The 22,258-nt window shown below is 32.4% G+C and overlaps 1 protein-coding gene, 1 non-coding gene and 1 pseudogene across 6 annotated transcripts in view; 1 reads left to right on the plus strand and 2 right to left on the minus strand.

The window, feature by feature from the left end:
• PRPF39 (pre-mRNA processing factor 39) overlaps window positions 1-22,258 on the minus strand; it is a 30,486-nt gene that overhangs the window by 3,158 nt on the left and 5,070 nt on the right. Inside the window, exons 1-11 of one of the 5 annotated variants that reach the window (XM_015597726.2) lie at window positions 15,094-15,219; window positions 14,842-14,910; window positions 14,576-14,738; window positions 14,329-14,447; window positions 9,840-10,007; window positions 5,206-5,371; window positions 4,626-4,733; window positions 3,068-3,232; window positions 2,629-2,755; window positions 2,007-2,275; window positions 956-1,140 (exon numbers count right to left, since the gene is read on the minus strand). In XM_015597726.2, the coding sequence (XP_015453212.1) occupies window positions 956-1,140; window positions 2,007-2,275; window positions 2,629-2,755; window positions 3,068-3,232; window positions 4,626-4,733; window positions 5,206-5,371; window positions 9,840-10,007; window positions 14,329-14,447; window positions 14,576-14,662 (1,394 nt within the window). In that variant the 5' untranslated portion in view covers window positions 14,663-14,738; window positions 14,842-14,910; window positions 15,094-15,219. Of the gene's footprint in view, window positions 1-955; window positions 1,141-2,006; window positions 2,276-2,628; window positions 2,756-3,067; window positions 3,233-4,625; window positions 4,734-5,205; window positions 5,372-9,839; window positions 10,008-14,328; window positions 14,448-14,575; window positions 14,911-15,093; window positions 15,222-15,627; window positions 15,975-22,258 lie in introns of those variants that run through there. The other 4 variants (XM_006922694.3, XM_015597727.2, XM_006922696.3 and 1 more) reach the window with 4 other exon arrangements.
• On the minus strand, window positions 1,865-1,944 carry LOC112471720. Its single transcript, XR_003043391.1, has one exon. It is a non-coding gene; the product is annotated as a small nucleolar RNA SNORD127 (small nucleolar RNA).
• Window positions 9,455-9,573, plus strand: LOC112471736 (annotated as a pseudogene).

Here is a 22,258-nt window from a genome sequence, read left to right on the forward strand (position 1 = left end):
CTGAAGTAGGTTCTAATCCCAGCTGTACAACGTAATAGCTAAGTGACCTTGGAAAAAATGCCTAATCTCTCTCTAAACCTCTCCACCTATTGAAGTGCCTATACTCCTCATTAGACTATTAACATATTTTACATTAGATAATTCATATAAAACATTTAAATGTAAACCAAACACATACATACAGTTGTATTAAAATGTAACTCATGTTAAATGATTTTTAGTTTGAAATTTTACTCAACCATCAAAAATGTACACATACACATATAAATACACACAGACACACAAGTAAGTCTTATTTTATGAATAGCTATTTCAATGGAATTCACTCTAAATTAGAATTAGAGAAGGCACATGCCTAACAAGAACTGGGATATTTCCTTACTAGAAATGGAACTGCAGCTCTAATCAATTTCTACTCTTCTGTCTTACAAATTTAAATCTTAAATTTGTCCTTTACTCAAATCTAGATTTCTACCACCCTTAACTTTCAGCTTTTTACAATGCACAAAGATAAGGCCATTAGGCATTATCTGTAGAACCATATCCATCCTCTTTTCCAATCTGAGATAAAATGGCATTCCTACCCCACCCCCCCCATGAATCCCATCCACCTTCTGTGGCCTATATGTATCTGTGTTTCAGGGTTCAATCCTTGATCTATTCCCTTTCTCAAGGGATTGCTGCTTCCTACCTGCCTTCTCTCATCTACTCACTGTTCAAATTACCATACCAAAATTTTGAAAAGTTTTGAAGGAAAAACAAACCATATGTCCTCCTCTTAAACACATATACATTTACGAAACTGAATTTACCCCACATCTACCTAAGGGAAAAATAAACTAGGCAAACATTTTAAATTCAACAAGATATTAAGTTGTACTAATCATCAAATTCCCATCAAGAATTATCAATGCTCATTTACTATTCAAATATAAATATATAATTAATATCTTACTTATTAACATCCGAACCAAAATCTTCAAGAAATTCCACTTTTCTCTGAGAAAATGTAATTTTCATTTTAATAGGTAATGAACCATGTATAGCTTTGTCAAAACAATTTAGGATATTTTCTTCATTTTGTTTGAGGTCACCACTATATTCCATTTCAAGTAAATTAAGGTATAACTTTGTGTTCTCCTGTGTAAAAAAGTAGCATCAATTAATAATATTTCCAAGTTTTAGACCACAGATATTTATATTTAAAATGCCCTTTTATGTCTCAATTTGAAAAATTCAATATTAAAAATTGTATTAAAATGTAACTCATGTTAAATGTTTTCAGCATATATCAAAACAGGTACAAACTGATTAGCACATTTACAAGTAGTGACATTATCCTGGTATTTCCCAAACAACATGAAAATTGTTGAATGTCAATAATTTAAAACCCTATATCCTGTCTTGAGATTCAAGTGGCTTGACCTACCATGACAAATATAAAATATTAAAAAATGAACTATATGGTTCCAATAACTTAAATCTTGACAACTGTAGATAATCATCTTAAACTGCAGCGGGAAGCAAACTGTTATAAACCTGTGTCTTAAACAGACCCGGCATTAGCTGAAAATTGAAAAAATGAGAACCTACCTATCTACTGACTCTTATCAATTGATATATAAAAGGAAATACTTTGGAAAAAGGAGAATCTCACTGCTACATTTGCTGCACTGTAAATAACTGCCATGCTTTGGTTTATAAGGTGTTCTCCCAAGCCGTCTACTTAATCATCAGTAAATTTACCATAAATTTTCTAAATGTGGGGAAAATAGTATCACAACGTCTGCAACACTTTTTAATCCAATAATCTTAATTTTTCAACCTTTTAATTCATAATAATTTAAAATTTTTCTTTAAAAAGTGGCAACATCAGTTTAGAGGGACTGTTGTCTTCATTTAGTAATATATTACATACAGACAAATCTTTCATCATAGTTGCCAAAAAAAAAACCCAAAAAACATGTTTTTTTATGGAAGACATTCCAAAATATACAAATACATACTCTGTCTCTTTCAATGGCTTCCAAAAGCACCTTTCTTGATTTTGCAAAGTTTTTTTGTATTTTGAAAAGATGGCGGGCTAGTTTGATAGCATAAAACGATGATTCATTATTTGATTTGGCATTCTTAATGGCATCCTGAAGCAAATATTCAGCTTCTTCCATATTTCCATGTCGTCGTTCTAAACTTACTCTTCTCAAACGAACCATTGCCAATCCTAAAACACATTCTTCAAATGTTCTCAAGATATTCCTGGCTTCGTTAATATTACCTAGAAATAGTAATTCATTGTTTACGCTTTTGTTTAATCTTCTGAAATATCCTTCATGTCAGGTATTGCTGAGAAACAGCTCAGAGGCTAAATTCAGCCCTGTTTTATTTTTAAAAAATGGAACATGCTCATTTGTTTATGTATTATCTAGAGCTACTACTAGGCTATAATGGCAGCATTGTTAGGAAAGAGACCATCTAGCCTGTAGAGCGTAAAATATTTACTATCTGGCCCTTTATAGAAAAAGTTTACCAGTCTCTGCTTTACACCATCCCTTAAAGACTCGATTTCTGTATCTTTATCCTGAAGTAACTTAAAATCCCAAAAAATCAACTGAATTTCCTCAATCTTACCCTGCTGTTCCTCAAAAGCTGCCCAAAGCATATGCACCATGGGTTTCTTTGGGAGATGAATAGTGCAAGCTCTGCTGAAGACATGCCTCACTCCTTCAATGCTATGGTTTTCCATGTACTTGGCATACTACACACAGAAACAGAGGAAATGCTGAATAATTTACAGTTGAACAAGCCATTAAATATGTGACAGAACGATAAAATTCTATTTGTAAACCCATTCAGCACCTTTATTGAACCACTAGACTAGTTTCTGTAAGGAAGGACGAAGAGAGGCAACGAGGTTGGCATATGCAGCAGTCAAATCTGGTTGCAAGCAGACCATCTCCTAATGCAACAGATATAGTTATATGAACAACATTCAACAGAAGTACAAAAAAGGTTAGTCACTAGATCAATGTTTATAATATTCAAGTTTCAGAGCATATAATTTTCTTACCTTAATCCAAAACTCCTCATAGAGGGCACATGATATGACACATCTTTCAAAGAGAACCACAACTCGTTCATGAGTCCCATTTTCAATTTCAAATTCTAAGTATTCTTTCCAGTTTTTTAGTTGTGCCTTTTCCAATGGTTTCACATGAAAATAAGGTCTTTTAATCTGTAATAAAAGTATGACATGACAATAAAAATAAACCAATATCAACAAAATATGCATGTGTACAGTAACAATATAAATTATTTAAATTATAAATATAATTGCTAATGAACCAAAAATTTCAATCACCATATTTCACGTTGAAAAAAAAACTTTGTAAATTATAATCCTTTAAACGCCTTAGCCTTTACATAATGAGGAAACAATGTATTTTCCATTTATTCAGTTATTTTAACACAATTTTTTAATATTTTAGAAATCTTACTGTTACTTTTAAAGTGAACAATTATACCATAATAACAGAAAGCAGATCAGTGGTTGCCTGGGGCTAGGAGTGAGGTGGGGGTTACTGACTGAAAAGGGGACAAGGGGACTTTTTGGAACGACAGAATAATTCTATCTCCTGACTTCTGTGGTGACTGCAGCACATACACATTTGTCAAAACTCATTTTCTGACCAGTCACAAAAACCCCACATACAGTTAGTTGGCCTTCCATATCGGAGGGTTTGCATCTACAGATTTAACCAACCATGGATCAAAAATATCTGGGGGGGAAAAAATCCCAGAAAGTCCCAAAATACAAAACTTGACTTTGCCACACTCCTGGCACTATGCTGAATCCACATGAATGAAGTGATGTGTAGGCAAACCATGTTTACATGAAAATACAGATTACATGAGAATACTATGCCTTTTTTTAATATAAGAAACTTGAGCATCCACAGATACTGGTATCCATGGGGGTCCTGGAACCAATCCCTGGATGATACCAATATTATGCTATATAGTTCCATTCACACAAAAGGCCAAAACAGAGAAATCTACAGAAAAAGAAAGTAGATTAGTAGTACCATAGAGCTGGGCGGAAGGGATGGATTGAGTAGGTAAGGGAATAGAGAGATGAGAGGTAAAGGGTAAGGGGTTTCTTTTTGAGGTGATGAAAATGTTCTAAAATTGACTATAGTAATGGTTGTAGTTGCTATGAACTACTAAATTTTATACTTTAAGTAGGTGAACCATGCAGTATGTGAATTGCATCTCAATAAAGCTGTTAAAAAAGTAAAACATTAGAATTGTGGGGGGGGGACCCTCATTTTACTGTACACCTAAAAGGGGTACATTTTGTTGTATGTGAAGTATAATTCAATGTTGATTTTAAGAATTTAACAAGTATAAAAAATGGTTTGGACTAAAGAGATATCTTGCAATTCAAATAAATCTGAATTGAATAAGATTCTAAATTTGATACTAGTAGCAAAAATGGGACAAATGTCTTAAGTTATTACTTAAATAAGAAAAATAAAAAGCAATAGAGGCAATACTCAAAAATGAAAGAAAAATACATTATTCCTATCACTATATTTTTGAGACTATTACAAAATAAAAACACTTACACCTTCTTCAAATGTCCACCTTTTACTAACTTCATGCTCATTATAATTAAACATTTCTTGATGAATTTCAATGATTCTATGTCTCATGTTTTCTATTTCCGTAATTAGCTTGGGAAGAAAAAGAAAAAAATTTAAATCACACAAGTTATATATTGAAATTTTAAAATATCGCTGCTTACATTTAAGTATCATCCACACATACTTTAGTCTTAGAATAGTGAAGGGTTTTAAACTGTTATAAATTATGTGCAAATAAAATTAACTACTAAAATTTGTAACAGAATTTCCTAACTTCTTAATAAAAATGTTTTTTAATTTTTTTTTAATTTTTATTTATTTATTTAAATAGGGCTAGTAGATCACAAGGTAGGCAAAATATTCCTTCTAGGTTATTTCCAGATGTCTCATAGTAAAATACATTCTCTACCTAAATCTGTATTTAAATTATACCAGCTAAAGAATTTTCACTTGCCTTAATCAGAAATACTTTATATGAGCTACAAGTCATACCACACATGGAGTCAAGGTATATAAAGTCCAGTTTTTCATGTATTGAAGGATTTTTTAAAAGTCTAGTTACCTTTGCTGGATCAGTTATGTCTTCAATTCCCGATGGTAGATCATCACCAGGAGGACCATCATCGCCACTATGTCCATTTACAGAAGCTAATTCCCTTCGCAGCTGAATAAACTGTTCGCCAGTTAGAAGATCTCTAGGCAAGTTATTCTGTACATGTTCTTTAAATCTAAAGGAAGACAATAAAAATACATGCTCTACATATGAAGCCTAATTTCAGATCCCATGTTAATTCCCACAACACATTCTTACAAAGAAACTGATTTAAAGAAAGCAAAACAGCATTCCCTTTCTCCCTCCTTTCTGTAGTAAAAACCTACCACTTGATAAAGCAGTCTACAGACATCTTCATTTCCTTTCTGCCTTTGTAATGAAATGGAAAAGGCATAGACAGGCATAAATTCAAATTCTAGTTCTGTCTATTATTAGTTATTTGACTTAAGGGAAGTTTTCCCTTTCTTTAAATCTTGGTTTTCTCATCTGTAAAAAGGCACAATATCTATCTTGAAAAATTACTGTAAAATTAAATATAGTTATCTATACTTAAATTATAAATGATCACTTATAAATGATCAAGAAATGTTTGCAGTTTCTTCCCCACCTCTCAATTACTCCTGAATCCATGTGTCTGTATCAAACTCTAATGAAATTGCCCTAAAGTCACAAAGTACCTCTTACATGCAAAATTAAAGGGACACATACTACAGCCTATCCTGATGTCTTCAGTACTTAAGGCTAACCACACCTTTCTTTTAGAATCTTCTTTGCTTTCGGCTCTGACTTAGCACTTTCTGGGTTTTCCTCCAAGTCTGACTGCTCCTTGATCACCTTTGAGAGTTCCCTCTTCCTACCTGCCCCTAAATGCAAGTATTTCTAAGGATTCTGCTCTGCATTTTGTTCTCATCTATTTTTACATATCTCTCTGGACAATCTTATTAATATAGCTTGAAATAATACACACACTATGACAGCTTTCAAAACTATAACTCAAGCTCAAACCTTCCTAAATTCCAGATTAGTATATCCAATGTCCAATACTCTTCACAAAGAAATTTTAAGCAGAGTGTTTTGAAAAAAATGTCGTTTCATTTTATCCACACACACTAATTTATATATATGTACAAATATTAATCAAAAACACCAAGTTGAGGAGCTCAATATCTATACTATCTCAATTTGGAAACTTATAAAAAATGTCTTAAACTGTGTCATCTTCATCCACAAATCAACACCTTCAACATTTCTAATGTGTCAACCACTAAGTTTTCCAATCTCTTCTATCTAGTTTATTTATCTTCCAATGGATACCAGGTTGTATTGATTCTACTTTCTAACATTTTCATGCCCTCCTCACTTTTCCCCTGGACATAGTATTCCAGCTCCTAGTCTCACAACTCTCATCCCCACCCAATACTACTATAAAAAATGTTATTAAAAAGTAATCAGGTAAAACAAAATCATAAACATGATCGTAAATTCCTCCTGCCAAAATCACTTCAGTGCATTTACCGTGTCAGGCTAAAATCCAATCTCCTTAAAGTTTTTCATATTCTGACACAACTTTTGACCTAAATTTACCTCTTCAATCTAATTATTAGACATGTTCCAACATTATAAAATTTCCTCCCAAGTTTCTTAAAATTGATTTAGGCTATTTACACCTGGATTTTTAGACTTCCACTAATGTCTGTAAATAACACTGAAAACTAATTTCAATTTTGCAAAACTCAGTGGATACAGAGGATTAACCTGGGACCCATTTCATCACTGGGAGGGAAAAATACAGACTGCCTTGTTTAAAAAAAAAAAAAGAGGTAACTCTCAAATGTGTAGTATGAAAAGGAACAATTTAATATTCAGATAAATATTAAAACTCAAAATTGAGACCAGGAAACAAATAAGAAACTTGAAATAAGATAAAATTGAAAAATAACTACTTATAGAGCATAAATTTAAAATTGCTACACTGTGTAGAAAATTCTTTCAAATGGTGATACAACATGCGTAATATTAAGCAGTAATTTTTCATCAGCTTTTACAACTATAAAGCTAATTTACTCAATGAAGAATGGCTGAGGATCTAATACATAGTGAGCCCTATTCCTAGCTATTAAGGATAAAAAGAATAAACTCCAGAAACTGACAGACATGTAAAAGCTACAAGAGATATAGCAAAATTAATGCTAAGATAAATGTAAATAAGTAGGTAGAGTGATAGCACAAATGACCAAAGGATACTTTCTACTTAGGTGAACTGGGAAAGTTTCACAGAGAAACATTAAGCTGTATGTTCTTGAGGAATACGTGTTTACCAAACAAATTGGAAGTGACAAAGGTAATACAGTCACAAAAGTATAAAACACCACCACCTTTTGGGAAATTATCAGTACTTGGGTATGGCTAGAGCTTAGCAACAACCAGGCACTGGGTCTGAGAAGTTAGGTCACATCACAAAGTGCTCATGCTAAGTAAGATTTTACATTACATATTTTCTTAGAGATAATGTTCGGTGTATAACCAATGGAAATTATTCCTACTATAGCACTTAGAATCCTTTTTTTAACACATCATTCCTTTTCTATAGTTTTGAAAAACTTGAGGGCCAAGACCATCCACACATAGTTATATTGGGCCTTTATTCCTACAACTTAAAAGGCATATCATCTGTTGCATAGCAAGTGCTAAGACTTTTAAGTAGGGAGAGTATATTATGCAGAAGAAAACACTTCAGAGGTTCTCAAAGCAGCTAGTCATGTGAATTTATTTATATAAACTATAAGATTTACTTACAATAAATACTACTTGTGAGTTTGCTACACACTGATAAAAGTGGTTCTCATTGTATTACATAAAAAAGAGCACATTAATGAGCAGTATGCATAATGCAATCAACTAATTTGTTATAAGTATATATGACTTTAAAAAAGCCTAGTGGGATATTCATTAAAATAAAAATAAAAATAAAAAAGATTTGGAGAGGACTAGTTCAAGAACTTTAGGGCCACACTGTCTAGCTTCCAACACTTACTAACTATGTGACCTTACAGGAATATTTTAATCTTCCTCTAATTCCATAAAATGGGATATTACTAGTACCTATACCATACTAGCTTATTGTGAGGATTACATGAGTTATAAGGCACTCAGAACAGTGTCTGGCATATGGCAAATACTGTATGTATGTTTCCTAATTATATTTTTTTTCTTACCAACAGTAAAGTTCTTATAATCATATATTTTACATATACTTTAGATCCCAGAAGAATCGGTTTATGAAAAGGCACTTTCATTGTCCCACCTTTTATATTCATTCGTTCAACAAATACTCATCAAGCATTTCCAAATGCCAAGCTTCGTGTTAATAATGTCTTCCAGCAAGTGTCTCCCTAGGTCATTAGACCCTAGAGATATGTCTCCCTAGGTCAATAGACCCTAGAGATATGTCTATTCCATAAAAAACAGAGACAGTATATTCAGATCTACATGCTTCCTATTTCTACCCTGAGTAGTCTGCATAACCTCTTTAATCTTAGCAAATTGATCCATAGAACTTTTCAGATGCTTCATAAAGCGTTCTACATTTAAGTAAAAAAAAATTTAGAAAATCATCTATTTAAAAAGTCCTTAAGTTTATAGGCTCTAACACAATACTACTTATAAAAATTATGATAAAAATATAGAAAATATTACAGTTGAAAGAAAGTAAATACTTATCAACACAGTCTTAACACTTTCTTGTTCAGAAAGACAGATCTCTGAGTCTGTATTAGTGGGAGGCTTTGAGTACATCATAACACAGAATGTGGAAATCACAGTACACAGATTTAGTTGTTTTAACAGTACTAATTAAAATGAAATTATACCAATCATAATGGAAAATCACAGTGTAAATTTTAAATGAATAATTTTTTATTGTTGAATACAGACAGGGCTTACTACACAAAATACATACTTCATTCACTGTTTTGGATATAAGGAGTTACATGAACACAAGAATGTACCTGTAGTAAATCATTAAGTTTTAAACAGCATCTATTATATGCCCTGTACAGTGTTAGTTTAGTACCACAAAGAATAATTAAACTTAAGATTCTACTTTCTCATTCCTTCACTATTCTGAAATACCTCAGACAAAAGGCTCATCTATAAAGTGGATAAGAATCTTATGTCTAAAAACAGTAAAACAGTAAAATTCCTAAACATTTCACAAGACATATGGGAAAATGTCTAAATTTAAAAGTGTATAAATTGTGTCTACAGCCATGCCACCCTGAACAAGCCCGATCCCGTCTAATCTTGGAAGCTAAGCAAGGTTGGGCCTGGTTAGCACTTGGATGGGAGTCCACCTAGGAAGACCAGGTGCTGTAGGCGTAAAAAATTAAAAATAAGAGATTGTAAGATGACAAGGTCCTTGCAACCTGTGAGGTCAACCAAGGGTTGCCTCGCCTAAAATAAATAAATAAATGAATAATAATAATAATAAGTGTATAAATTGTGACTATCAAGCAAGGAAATATATTCCTCCTTGAATCTAATAGACTTCAACATGACATTTCAAGAGAATTACGATCCTCAATATTAGGAATTAATTACCTGAACAATCAAAGATATTTTAATGACCTGATTTTTCCACTTACCTCTGAAAATGATGACTATACAGCTGTGTTGGAATACCAAGAATACGATCATATATAGCTGTAACTTCTCTCAGGTTTCCCTGTTCATTCTCCCAGTTTATATACATTTCCCACAGTCTGTCAGATCGGAAATCTGTTCCTGCGGCTAGAACGGCATGCTCAAAAGTTCTGAAAAATTAAATTACCTTTAAGTTATCTAAGATAAAACCACTTTTAAAATATTATTTCTGTACTTCGCAATGTGTACAAATATCAAATCATTAAGTTGTACACTTCAAACTAATATATGGTAGTTCTCTCTTATCTTCAGGGGATATATTCCAAGAATCCCAGTCTTGGGATGTCTGAAACCACAGATAGTACCAAATTCTGTACATACTGTTTTTTCCTACCCATACCTCTGATTAAGTTTAATTTATAAATTAGGCAAAAGTAACTAATAGTAAAATAGAACAATTATAACAATATACTGTAATAAGAGTTATGTGAATGTGGTCTGTCTCAGCAAACTAGCATGAATTTCTTTTCCTTCTTTCTAATTTCATGGATAGATTCATTCTTACCGTAGATCTTAGCAACCTCACATAGGACTTTTTTCTTAAGTTGAGAACTTTCACCTTTTCACTTAAAGGAAGCACTTTACAGCTTCTCTCTGGCACATCTGAATTGCCAGAGTTACTACTCTTACGCTTTGGGGCCAATATTAAGTAAAATCAGGGTTACTTAAAAACAAGCACTTCGATACTGTGATCATCGATCTAATAACCTAGACAGCTACTAAGGAACTAATAGGCAGGTAGCATGGATATGCTAGACAAAGAATTAATAGGCAGGTAGCATGGATATGCTAGACAAAGAAATGATTTATGTCCCATAGCAGGTAGGCTAGAGATTTCATCACACTATTCAAGAGAATATTCAATTTAAAACTTATGAATTGTTTATTTCTGAAACTTTCCAATTAATATATTCAGGGTATCTGAAAACGTGAAAAGTAAAACTGTAGATTGGGGGGGAGGACTACTGTGATGTATGTCAATTAAACCTCAACTTTAAAAAAATTAAAAATAAAATTATTTTTACATTTTAGAATATAATGCTAAATTCAAAATTATATTGTTTTCTATACAGGTAGAGATTAAAAAGTAGAAGGAATAATAAAGAAGTGTATAATAGCTGCTCAAAGAGTGAGAAAACGTAAAGGGAATATAGATAAATGTACTTTCATGTAATTTTACCTTACATAAAATTATAATGCAAAACTTATACCCTGGAAACATATAAAAATAACACAGTAGATACTTAAATATTTGCTAAACTTGAAATGTTTGTTGAGGATTCATTTAGAACAGAAGACAGAGACATATGTTATATCAATTTAAGTAAAAATTTTCTAGCAAAATAACTCTCTAATAAGAGATCCAGCTGCCTTATAAAGTAATGAGAAGTACACATATATTTTAAAACTCTCATAAGTCTTTCTAGATTCTAAAATTCCACGACTATAGTTTACTACAAAAATGTTAATTTAAAATACCTAATTCATTTTAAGAGATTTCTGTAAGCAATTTTAACCATTAGATTTGAAGTCCTAATGGGATAAAACTTTTAGATACATATTTTCAAAATAAATATTTTAGAATTAAGAAGGATTCTACCAGTATAAAAATATACTATCTAAATTAATCTACAATTTAAACACAATCCCAATCAAAGCTCTAACAAATTTTGGGTGGAACAGGAAAAACGAATTCTAACATTCATCTACCATACAAAAATGTAAATTTTTTGTATAAAGACAATGCAAGCGGTGTTTTCCTGAAAAATATCAAAAGAAACTAGGAAGTTATAGTAATTAAAAGTATGGCACTGGCCTGGGAACAGAAAAATGGATTAACAAAACAGTTCCCAAGATAACAAAACATATGAATGTCTGAATTTAGTACATGCTGAAGAAGATATTTTAAATAAATGCAGAAAAGCTGGACTATTCGATAAATGCAAAAAATGAAAGTTTAATCTCTATCTCACAAAAGACACAAACTAAATACCAGATGAATGAGTAATTTTTGAAAAGCTATTAAAATAATTAGAAGAAAATACAAGATATATATATTCTTGACGAGATAGGCACAAAACTCAGAAACCAGTAAGAGATTGAATACTGAACCACATTAAGGGGAAAAAAACCCTCTATATGATAAAAAGACACTGTAAACAAAGTTAAAAGATGGCAAAAACTGTGGGAAATATGTTTAAGATGGATAAAGGATTAAGAATGTGTGTATGTGTGTACATGTGTAAGTGTATGAAGTTTTCAAGAGAGTAAAATACATGTCATTGCCCCTGCAGAATCCCAAAATGATTCAGGAAATTAACACACCAGACACTAAGAAAGATGGGAGAGTTGGGAGAGGAAGGATGATAAGGTAATAAACTAAAAACAGAGTGTTTGAAAGAAGGTCTGCTTAATGAATGGTTGAGACCTTAATCCTCATTTCCTGCCCAGCTATGGGATTTCAGAAGCTAGGTATACATTCCCCAGGCAGATCAGATGATCCTTCAATGAAGATGCTGCTTAGCATAGGAATAAGATATGAATATACCAACACTGAGAGTTCCCAACAAAATCTGAGTAGCCGCCTATTCACTTTACCGTAAAACCCTCCAGGCCAACTAAAAATGCTCCCCCCCATACAAAACACAGAGAGTTTCCACTCAGTTTATTAATATCTAATCTTTAACATAAGCAGAAATCCAGAAATCAGACATGTCAGAGATGAAAACAAGTAAATAAAAAAACTTCAGAAGAAACCGTGCTGGAGCAGCAGAAGATATGCAGCATATAATAAGAATAGGAGGATATAAAAAAAGGAACAAAGAACAAGAAAGATTCTTGGGTAATAAAAACGACAGAGAAAACCAAGGGAAGGAAATTATCAAAATAAGAATATACACAATAACATTTCAAAGAAAAGAAGGATGCAAGCATCCCAGATTGAAGAAGTCCACTAAATAATAAGCACAATGAATTAGAAAGTCTATTCCAAAGCACATCATTATAAAATCACATTAAATTAAAGGTAAGGAGAACATTTTCCACGAGGAAAAACAAGTCATATAAAGAGAATCTAGAAGAAGAATGGTACATTTTTCAATAGCAATACTAGAAGTTATAAAAGAATGAAGAAATAAATGCCTTCAAAGCCATAAGAAAAAATTACCTTCAACTCGAAATTCCATATCCCACTATACCATCAGTTGGGTGTTTCAGACTTTTTTTTAATTCCAAGCATCCTTTATCAGGAGTAATAGGATGTACTTCTCTAAAAGGTAGGCCGAAAGAGCAAGATCCAATACAGTCTTAATAAAAACAGCTGGAAACCCAAGAATGAGGTAAAGACATCCTAGAATCATTGTAAGGAGAATCCCAAAACAACTGCGGTATAGCAGAAACAGAATAGAGCAACCAGTCCAGATTACAGAAGAGAAGGTTCCAAGAGGGTTGTCTCCAAGATGGAAGGGAAAAATTGGAATTGACAGATTTCAGAGTGTAATTCTCTTTTACAATTTTCAGATTAAATAGAATATTTTAGCTCCAAAAAATAACTTACATAGCTTCTGTACACTTTGTCAAGTAGTATTAGTAATGGCTAGTGAAATTAGAGGGGGTGAAGATTTTTAAATGTTCAAAGAAAATCTGGCAAATGAAAAAAAGGGAGGAGGGAAGGGAAATAGTAACTAACCCCAAGAAAAACAAAAGTCCATGAAACCTATCCATTTTGGAAAGATCGGGAATGAAAAGACGATTCTTCCATTCTCACCTATCATAACAGAATTACAACGTCTACAGCTAATGAAGAGAGAGAGAAAGCAGTAGAGAGTTACTATTACGAATTTGTTAGGAGAAAAAAAAAAAAAAAACAGAAGACACAGCCAAAATACTTGAATAGGGATAAAGGAATCACTTTGTGTACATGCAGTTTATCACTGATTGTTTAAACCACATGCACATACTTTGATAAAAATAAAAACCAAAAACACTTAAAATTTCCTATAATCAATAAGAAAGATAATTCAAAAGTAAAATGAGCAAAAGATATGAACAGGCAATGTAAAAATGGCTTATATAAAAATATGAAAAGATGGCAAACTAGGATGAATAATGTAGAACTATGTAAAACTTAAATAATGTAAAATCACTGGAGGTTAAAAAAATGTGGCATGGCTATGAGAAAATGACTACTCTCATACACTGTGGGAGTTGACAATAATACCACTTTTGAAGAAACATTTGATAAAACTTAGCTGTGTATTCCATTTGACAGAGTTCCATTTCTAGTATGCTCTTCATAAACACTGACTCAAACAGAGACAGTCACTGCAACAGTGATTATTTCCTATAAGGACTGGGTAGAATAAAATATAGTACCTTGATACTATAAAATACTTTTGCAATGGTTAAAAAAATATGATAGGGTTCACATACCCTCTTATTGTACTGTTTGTTTCAGAATCACCAGGGTCCAATGTTTCTTTTAAGAAGTTTATATAATGTATCCAAAGGTCAACACTAAGAGGTATTGCCTGAAGCCCCCGCCGATAAACCTAAGAAGAAAACAACAAACTGTACTTCAAATATTTAATTATTTCTTAACAGAGAGGCAACACTGTGTTATCCGGTGAACCTTAGAAATACTAATTACTGGAATTTTGTTTAAATAATCTACCATTACCATTTGGGTGGAGGTTGGATAGAACATGGCAATGTTCTGATCCCCACGTGCAGAGTCTTGATCTTCAAAGCGCAGCAGTCCCTGCATTCTGACCGGGTTGTGTGGGCAGGCTTTGGGTTACAGACCATAGGGCACAGACCCATTAGAGCATCAATGACAGCGTCTGACCAAAAATGCAATAAGACGTAGCAAATGTGACTAGCAAACCAACTATATTGTTTGGAAAATGAGAAATAAATGTAAGTGAGAGAAAAGCCCTGCCCTACTTGTTAAGCTGCAGTGTAATACAGAGGCTTGCACTGCAAAGCTTGACAAACTGTAGAGGTTTAACGCACCTGCCAACAAAGAGAGAAAATATTAGCTACAAATGCCACAAGAGTGACAAATGCAAATAAAATACCCTATAAAATTGTTTGACCATAAATCGTAGGTACTGCCAGCCAAAAAAAGGTCTTTATTTTGTTATTATTTGGCTTACAGTACCTAATGGAGATAACTTTATTCAGTGATGTACGCACCTCATCTGATTGTTTAATGTTGTCATGCCGCTTTTCAAGGTCTGCATACTTTTTCCAGTAACCATAGCAATACGGATAGTGTATGAAAAATTTGTCAAATGCTTTCCTGGCAGCCATCAAGTGATTCTGATGAAAATAAAATGAGGTGTTTAAACATCTTAGAAGTTTTTGTCACAAAAATATTTACTATTCCTTTCAAAAGTGTTATCTCAAATAAAATAAATGGCAGGTTTAAAAACCACACTCACAGCACCCCTTGTCCCTGCAAATACAAACTTATCTAGAAGGAACTAATTCTGTCAAATAGCAAGGTAACTTTATTCAGTAATTTTATACATATACACCCACACACCCCCCAATAGACTTTGACTCCATTAATACAGACATTCACATGTACAGATGCCATAAAAGTATATATCCAATCTTATTCAATTCAATCTGAAAGTATAAAAAAGGCAACTTTAATTACAAAACAATAAGTCTGATATGACCTGATTAATTTGTCCTTTTAGTCTCATTTAAATAGTTACTAACCTCCTGTTCTACATACTGAAGCAAATATACCCAGCCTGTAAAATCCTGAGGATTATTTTCTACAGTTTTCCAAAATTTTTCATATTCTGGAGGGAAATTTGCTTCTGTTTCTATCACTGGAAGGTCCACAGCATTTGCTATTTCATTTTCTTCTGTAGTTGCATTCACATTAGGAGATCCATCAGGTGACTGTTCCATTTCCGTAACATTCATAATTTCAGTACTAAAATCAGCGGACTGTTCCACTACTACCTCCGAACTGTTGCCTGTGCTGCCATTACTAGAATTTCTGTACTCATCCATGTGATAATTTTGCATAGCTCTTTATTTTGTCTTCAGTAGATGATCTGTAGAAACAAAAATAAAGAGAAATGTCTTTCAAATGTTTATTTGGCATCATCAAAAGCACTTTTTTAAAAAAAGCCCTCATTAGCTATTAAATATATTGATTCTTGATTTCTCCTCTAACTCATAATTAGATTTATTAGTTTCTATATTATGAAAAATTCTGTAACATATAAATTTTCTAAAAATTGCCATTTTATTTTTAGTGTTTGAGCAAAATGTAAATAACTGAAGATTTACTTCCTTTATCCATAAAACAAGTGAAGACTATGCCTGCTCCCTAAAGAAGCAATCATATTTGAATTTAATGCTACTTAGCTAGTTAAAATTCTAAAATTCAATATCTGAATGCTATTTTGCTACCAATCCTGGAAAACAGCATTATCTTTATTGTTAAGGCCATAAAATAACAAGGGATTATTCTTTTATCTTATAAAGGTAGTGCCACAATATATTTTCATAGTTGACTTCATCTCTTTCACTAACAGTTTAAATGGAAAGTGAATCATTAAATTAGAAGGCATGTCTTTTTTCCTAAGTGAGTGATTATTCTCAAAATGAAGATCATAAAACTGATTTACTCTTAAAATATAATCAGAATACACAATATAGTATAATGTAGTTTAAAAATGATCTTAAAAAATAAAATTTAAATTTAAAAATATGATTAAGATTTTAAAGATAGTAATGCTAAGAAAGAAATGCAAGTGACCAATAAATATATGAAAGGATCACATCTTTACTAATAAAGACATAAATTAAAACAATAAGATATCAAATTGGCAATAATTACAGATATCTTTCTAGAGGACAATCAACCAAAATGTACTAAATGGCAACTGTATGTATTTTATGTTATGAAAATAATCAAAAACATTTGTATAAAAACATTCACTATAACACTACTGTTATACAAACAGAGAGATGAGTTTTAAGAAGAGGACTGCTTTAGTAAATGTCATATTTATATAATGGAATAATAATAAAGGAAATATGTATCTGTGTAGATAAAGAAATATGTCTACTATGTATATACTATACATATATATGCAACACATGCATCTATAGAGATTTATACCAAATAAAATAAAAATACACAAAAAATGTTGGTGTTAACAGCTGTTCTCCCTGCGTAATGGGCTGATGCTTTCTTCTTTTGGCTTATCTGCAATTATTTAACTGACAGAAGAAAAAAAGTTTTTGTTTTCGTTTTTGTTTTTAAGAAAAGCCAGCTACAGTATGCCAATGGTTGGCTGGCTTACTATTATTATTTTCGCAATTTTACGCCTACTTTAAAAACCTGAGTTTCACTATAATCTATACAGAAATTTTCAAGCCTAGCCACACACTAGAGTCACCTAGTAAGCTATTTTTTTTTATAAATACAAATTCCTTGACCCCAACACCAATGATTCTGAGGTCTAGGCTCGGCTCGGAAAGTTGTATTTCTATCAAGTTCTCTAAATAATTCAGAAGAACAGAAACTTATTCACAGATAAACTCTGAACAACAGAACTAGTGAATCAAAGAATACATGTATATTTATTTGGGAAGATGCTGACAATTTATCTCTAGAAAAGTTGCAAAGTCCTTTGGAAAGACACTTTTAGATGCCTATCCAATATCCTCTCTCACCATCTTCCTAACGAAACTTTGGGTTTTTTTTCAGAGACACATGATACCTAACCCTATATAAAGGATTATGAGACTGAAAAGGAGATCTGCTGGAGAGCTCCGGGAAAGATTTTGCTTTTCTGATTAAAAAATTACATTAAATTAAAAAGAGACAGTCAAAAATAGTATAGGTTCTATTACTTTTTCTTACCTTGAATATGAACATATCTGAAACAACGTGTATACATGAAGCAGTTAATAAGGGATTGGCCAGAATTAATGAATGCCATCTCTGACATCATCAAGATGTTAATAACACATTGCCAGACTCATACTGTGTGGGAAATTAAATCCCTAGTTGTTTAAACTATTAATAGACAGGTTTTCTATTACTTGCAGAAAATGCATTCCTAACTGATTAACAATGCATAAGAATATCCATTCTTCATCTCCCATTTCAGCACTAGGTACCATGAAAACTTAAATTTTGTTCATTTGATTTAAAAATAAGAGCAATACCTCATTTTGATTTGCATTTGTTTAACTATGAGGAGGTTGAATTTCTATTTCCTTTATTTTTTCTTAAATGCTTTTTCACATCCTTTGTCCATATTGTCTATTGCATCACTAATTTTTAGTCTTACTGGTTTGGACAAGTTTTTTGTAAACTATAAGGAAATCTGATCTTCATGACATACACTGTAAAACATTTTTGTTCGTTTTACTTCTTAATAGTTTTAAGTTCTTTTGTGTGTATAGAGGGCATCTTTTAAATTGTGTACATATGAAATCGATTTTTTTATATGTTCATTATTTCAAATGTAATATGAAGGAAAATTTTTCCCAACAAAGGATAAATTTAAAATGTTAAATTGAGACCATTTGAGACTGAATGCTACTGGAAGAATTAGTTATAACCAGGTAAATCTAGGGAAAATAAAGGAGGAGGAGAATAAGGGAAGTGCAGAGAGTTAAGGTGGGGACAAAAGTTTTCAATGCCTGGTATATATCCAGCTCTCCACTAGTTCTTTGTCCAGAATAAGATAAGGTCCTCACTCTAAGGGTTTTTAACTAGTTGGAGAGAGATTAAAAACAAGAGGAGGAAACAAGGAGAGAAAGGCGGGGGTGGGGTGGGCGGGAAAGATTTGAATTAATTTCAAATGAAGTAAAAAAGATTAATCAACTGAAAATTACTGCCAGCTAGAAAAGCTTCATGAAATATAGAACACGGTTTTAACTTTGAAAAACTACAGGTTTTGAAATAATAGAATTATTACAGAATAGGGAACAGCCTATTAGCTTGACAGAACAAATCTTGACAGTAGACTAAAAGGCAGAAATTAGGACTGGTTCTAAGACAAGAAAATGACCATAATGAAGAGGGTTTGTATTGGAGAAATGGGAGGGTAAGCAGCAGAATATGCAGGGCAGGGCCTGAGAGATTTGAGAATAGAAGAAAATTTACAGAGAGATTTGAGAGATTTAAAATATGACAGAAGAAGAAATTCTACAGAGGAATTTAAGAAGAAAAAATACACCAATCAAATCTAGTTCGTACATAATAAAGGAGAATCCAAAGTATTACGACTACCAGAAAAAAGTTCCCTTCTACTTGAGTAACTGTCATAAATTTCCCCAGGTTTAAACCATTTGAGGCTCTAGAAAAAGCCAGAGAAGCTTCTCAATTTATTTTGCTCTCTAACCCCATCCTTTAAAAACACATTTGAAGGTTAATTTTCCGAATGCAAATTAGTCATTGCTTTGTGTGTTGGTTGACACATTCTGAGTCATTTACTACCTGCCCTGTTCTAACTGCATATTTCAATGGTACATAAGGGTTTCTTCTGGAATCAGAGAATTTACCACACTCCCACATCTTCAGAGATTATCAGTTACTCCACACCCTGCAATTAAGGTGTTATAAAAAGAATTAAGAACATTGGCCTTGCCCTTAGGGAAATCTTTTTTCTGATTACTTCAAAATCACTGGGTCAAAAGAATATACTAAAGTTACTTTTACTAAGTTATTCCAACAGACTCTTCATAATATAGCAATCATTGGTACCAATTTATCAAATTTAACTATCAAAAAGAAGACAACAGTGTGGTATTGAAATAAAGACAAAGAGACCAATAGAATAGAACAGAGAGCCCGATACAAACTTTCAGATACATGGTTAAATGATCTTAGACAAGGGTACCAAAATCTCTCAATGAAGAAAGGGCAGTCTCTAACAAATAGTAAGCGGTGATGAGAAACTAGACATTCACATGCAAAAGAATAAAGGTAGGTCCTTATCTTACACTGTATAGAAAAATTAACTCAAAACGAATTAAAAACCTAAATGTAAATATAAAATTATAAAACTCTTAGAAAACATAGGGGAAAAGCTTTATGATATTGGACTTGGCAATGATTTCTTGGCTATAACACCAAAAGCACAGACAACAAAAGCAAAAATAGACAAATAGGGCTATATCAAACTTAAACTTTTGCACATCAAAGGACACAATCAACAGGGTGAAAAGGTAACCTACAAAATGAGAAAAAATATTTGCGAAAGTCACCTGATTAGGAGTTAATATCCAAAATACATAAAGAATTCCTACAACTCAACAACAAAAACTTGATTAAAAAACAGGCAAAGGACTTGAATAGACATTTCTCCAAAGATGACATATAAATGGCCAAGAAGTATATGAAAAAATGCTCAACATCATTAATCATCAGAGAAATGCAAACCAAAATCACAATGAGATATCTATCACTTCATACACATTAGGACCACTACTAACAACAACAAAATAACAAGTTTTGGTGAGGGTGAGGAAAAACTGAAACCCCTGTGCACTGTTGGTGGGATTGTAAAATGGTGCAACCACTGTAGAAAATAAGGATTGAGGTTCCTCAAAAAATTAAGAGAACTACCATGTGATTCAAAAATCCTACATCTGGGTATGCATACAAATTAACTGAAACAGGGTCTCAAAGTGCTATTTGCAAACCCATTTCAGAGCAGCAATATCCACAATAGCCAAGTGCAAGAAGCAACTCAAATGTCCATCGACAAACAGATAAACAAAATGTGGTATATACATACAATGAAATATTATTCAGCCTTTAAAATGAAGGGAATCCTGTCATATGCTATATGGATGAAACCTGAAGACAGGCCATTCATAAAAAGATCAATACTGTATGATTCTACTTTTATAAGCTATTTAGAGTAGCCAAATTCAAAGAAATGGAAAATAGAATGGTAGTTACTAGGGACTGGAGAAAGGGAGAAAAGGGGAGTTACTGTTTAATGGCTGAGTTGTATTTAATGGATATAGTTTCAGATTTGTAAGATGAAAAGCTCTGGAGATACGTTTCACAACCATGTGAACATACCTAACACTACTGGACTGTACACTTAAAACAATTAAGGTAAATTTTATGTTAACATGGTTTTGCCACAATAAAACAAAAAGGAAAACAGCTAAATCATAAGTAAATCAGGAAATAATAAGGTACAAAAGACTAGGAATTAGAATTCCCAGACCTTTCATTATAAGATAAAGCACAGAAAGGTAAATATGACAAAAGGTGGGGGTTAGGGCTACTTCTCTCCCTTTATAGCACATAATCCTAGGTTGCTCTAGCTTTTCTCACTTCTAAATGGGACTAATGATACCTGCATTATCTGCTTCATAAGGCTATTAAGATCATCAGATGAGATAAAAGCATGTAAAAGTCTTAAAAACTTTAAATTCACATAAATGAAAGTAGCACAGCAAACAATGAATTTCTTGGAAAGCGTTATCCAAATTTAAGATGTCATACTTTAACTAAGGAAAACAATGAACTTCATGATGCATTTAAAATCTTTTTGTAGAAGTTCTACGAGGAAGAAAAAAAGCTGTTCACTTTGACTTCAAAAAACTGGAAGTCAACAGTTTATCTAGAGGTATATCTTATTACTTTTTTTTTTTTCCATTTTAGACATTTTCTGTAGTCTATTAGAGAAGATTCAAATTTAGCTATTATACCAAACATATGTACAAAACTTCCCTCTCACGTGCTCCCAACACAGTTCTATCACTATGGGCTTAAAGCAATATTCAGGTTTACATCAGTGTGCCTTATGTAAACATTTCTCTCAAGCTATCTCATACATTTCCTAAGCAAGGAAATGTAATTATATACCTCTTTAAATCTTTCCTCATTGTTTTCACTTGCTTGGTTGTCCTTAGAAACTGACCCTATACCCTATATCCTTGAAGAGCTGTTAAAAAAGTCCTTCAAAAAACAATTGGCTCTCATACTTATCAACTTCATTTTCCCTTCTGGAGACATCCATTCTAAAACCATCAGTTTCTAAAACTTTCTGCACCAACTCAGACTGATTTCTCTTGTATAGGTTTGTCTGTTCATTTTGATCCAAGGAATTCCTTTCACTTATCTCCTGGGATGAATCTCACTTATAACAGCCAAAATATTTTTCTTTCCTGACTTACTCCCTCTTTTAAAGAATCATTTCTATAACCTTCTGAAAAAGGGTATGTGGGGGTGAAAAAATTAAAATTTTCCAAATCTAAAATCCTCACAATTGAATGACAGATTGCCTGAGTATAAAATTATAGAATGAAAATATTTTTTTTCTTAGCGTTTTGAAGGAATCTATTCAGT

Source organism: Pteropus alecto, unplaced genomic scaffold (genome assembly GCF_000325575.1).
Source record: "Pteropus alecto unplaced genomic scaffold, ASM32557v1 scaffold38, whole genome shotgun sequence".
NCBI lineage: Eukaryota > Metazoa > Chordata > Mammalia > Chiroptera > Pteropodidae > Pteropus > Pteropus alecto.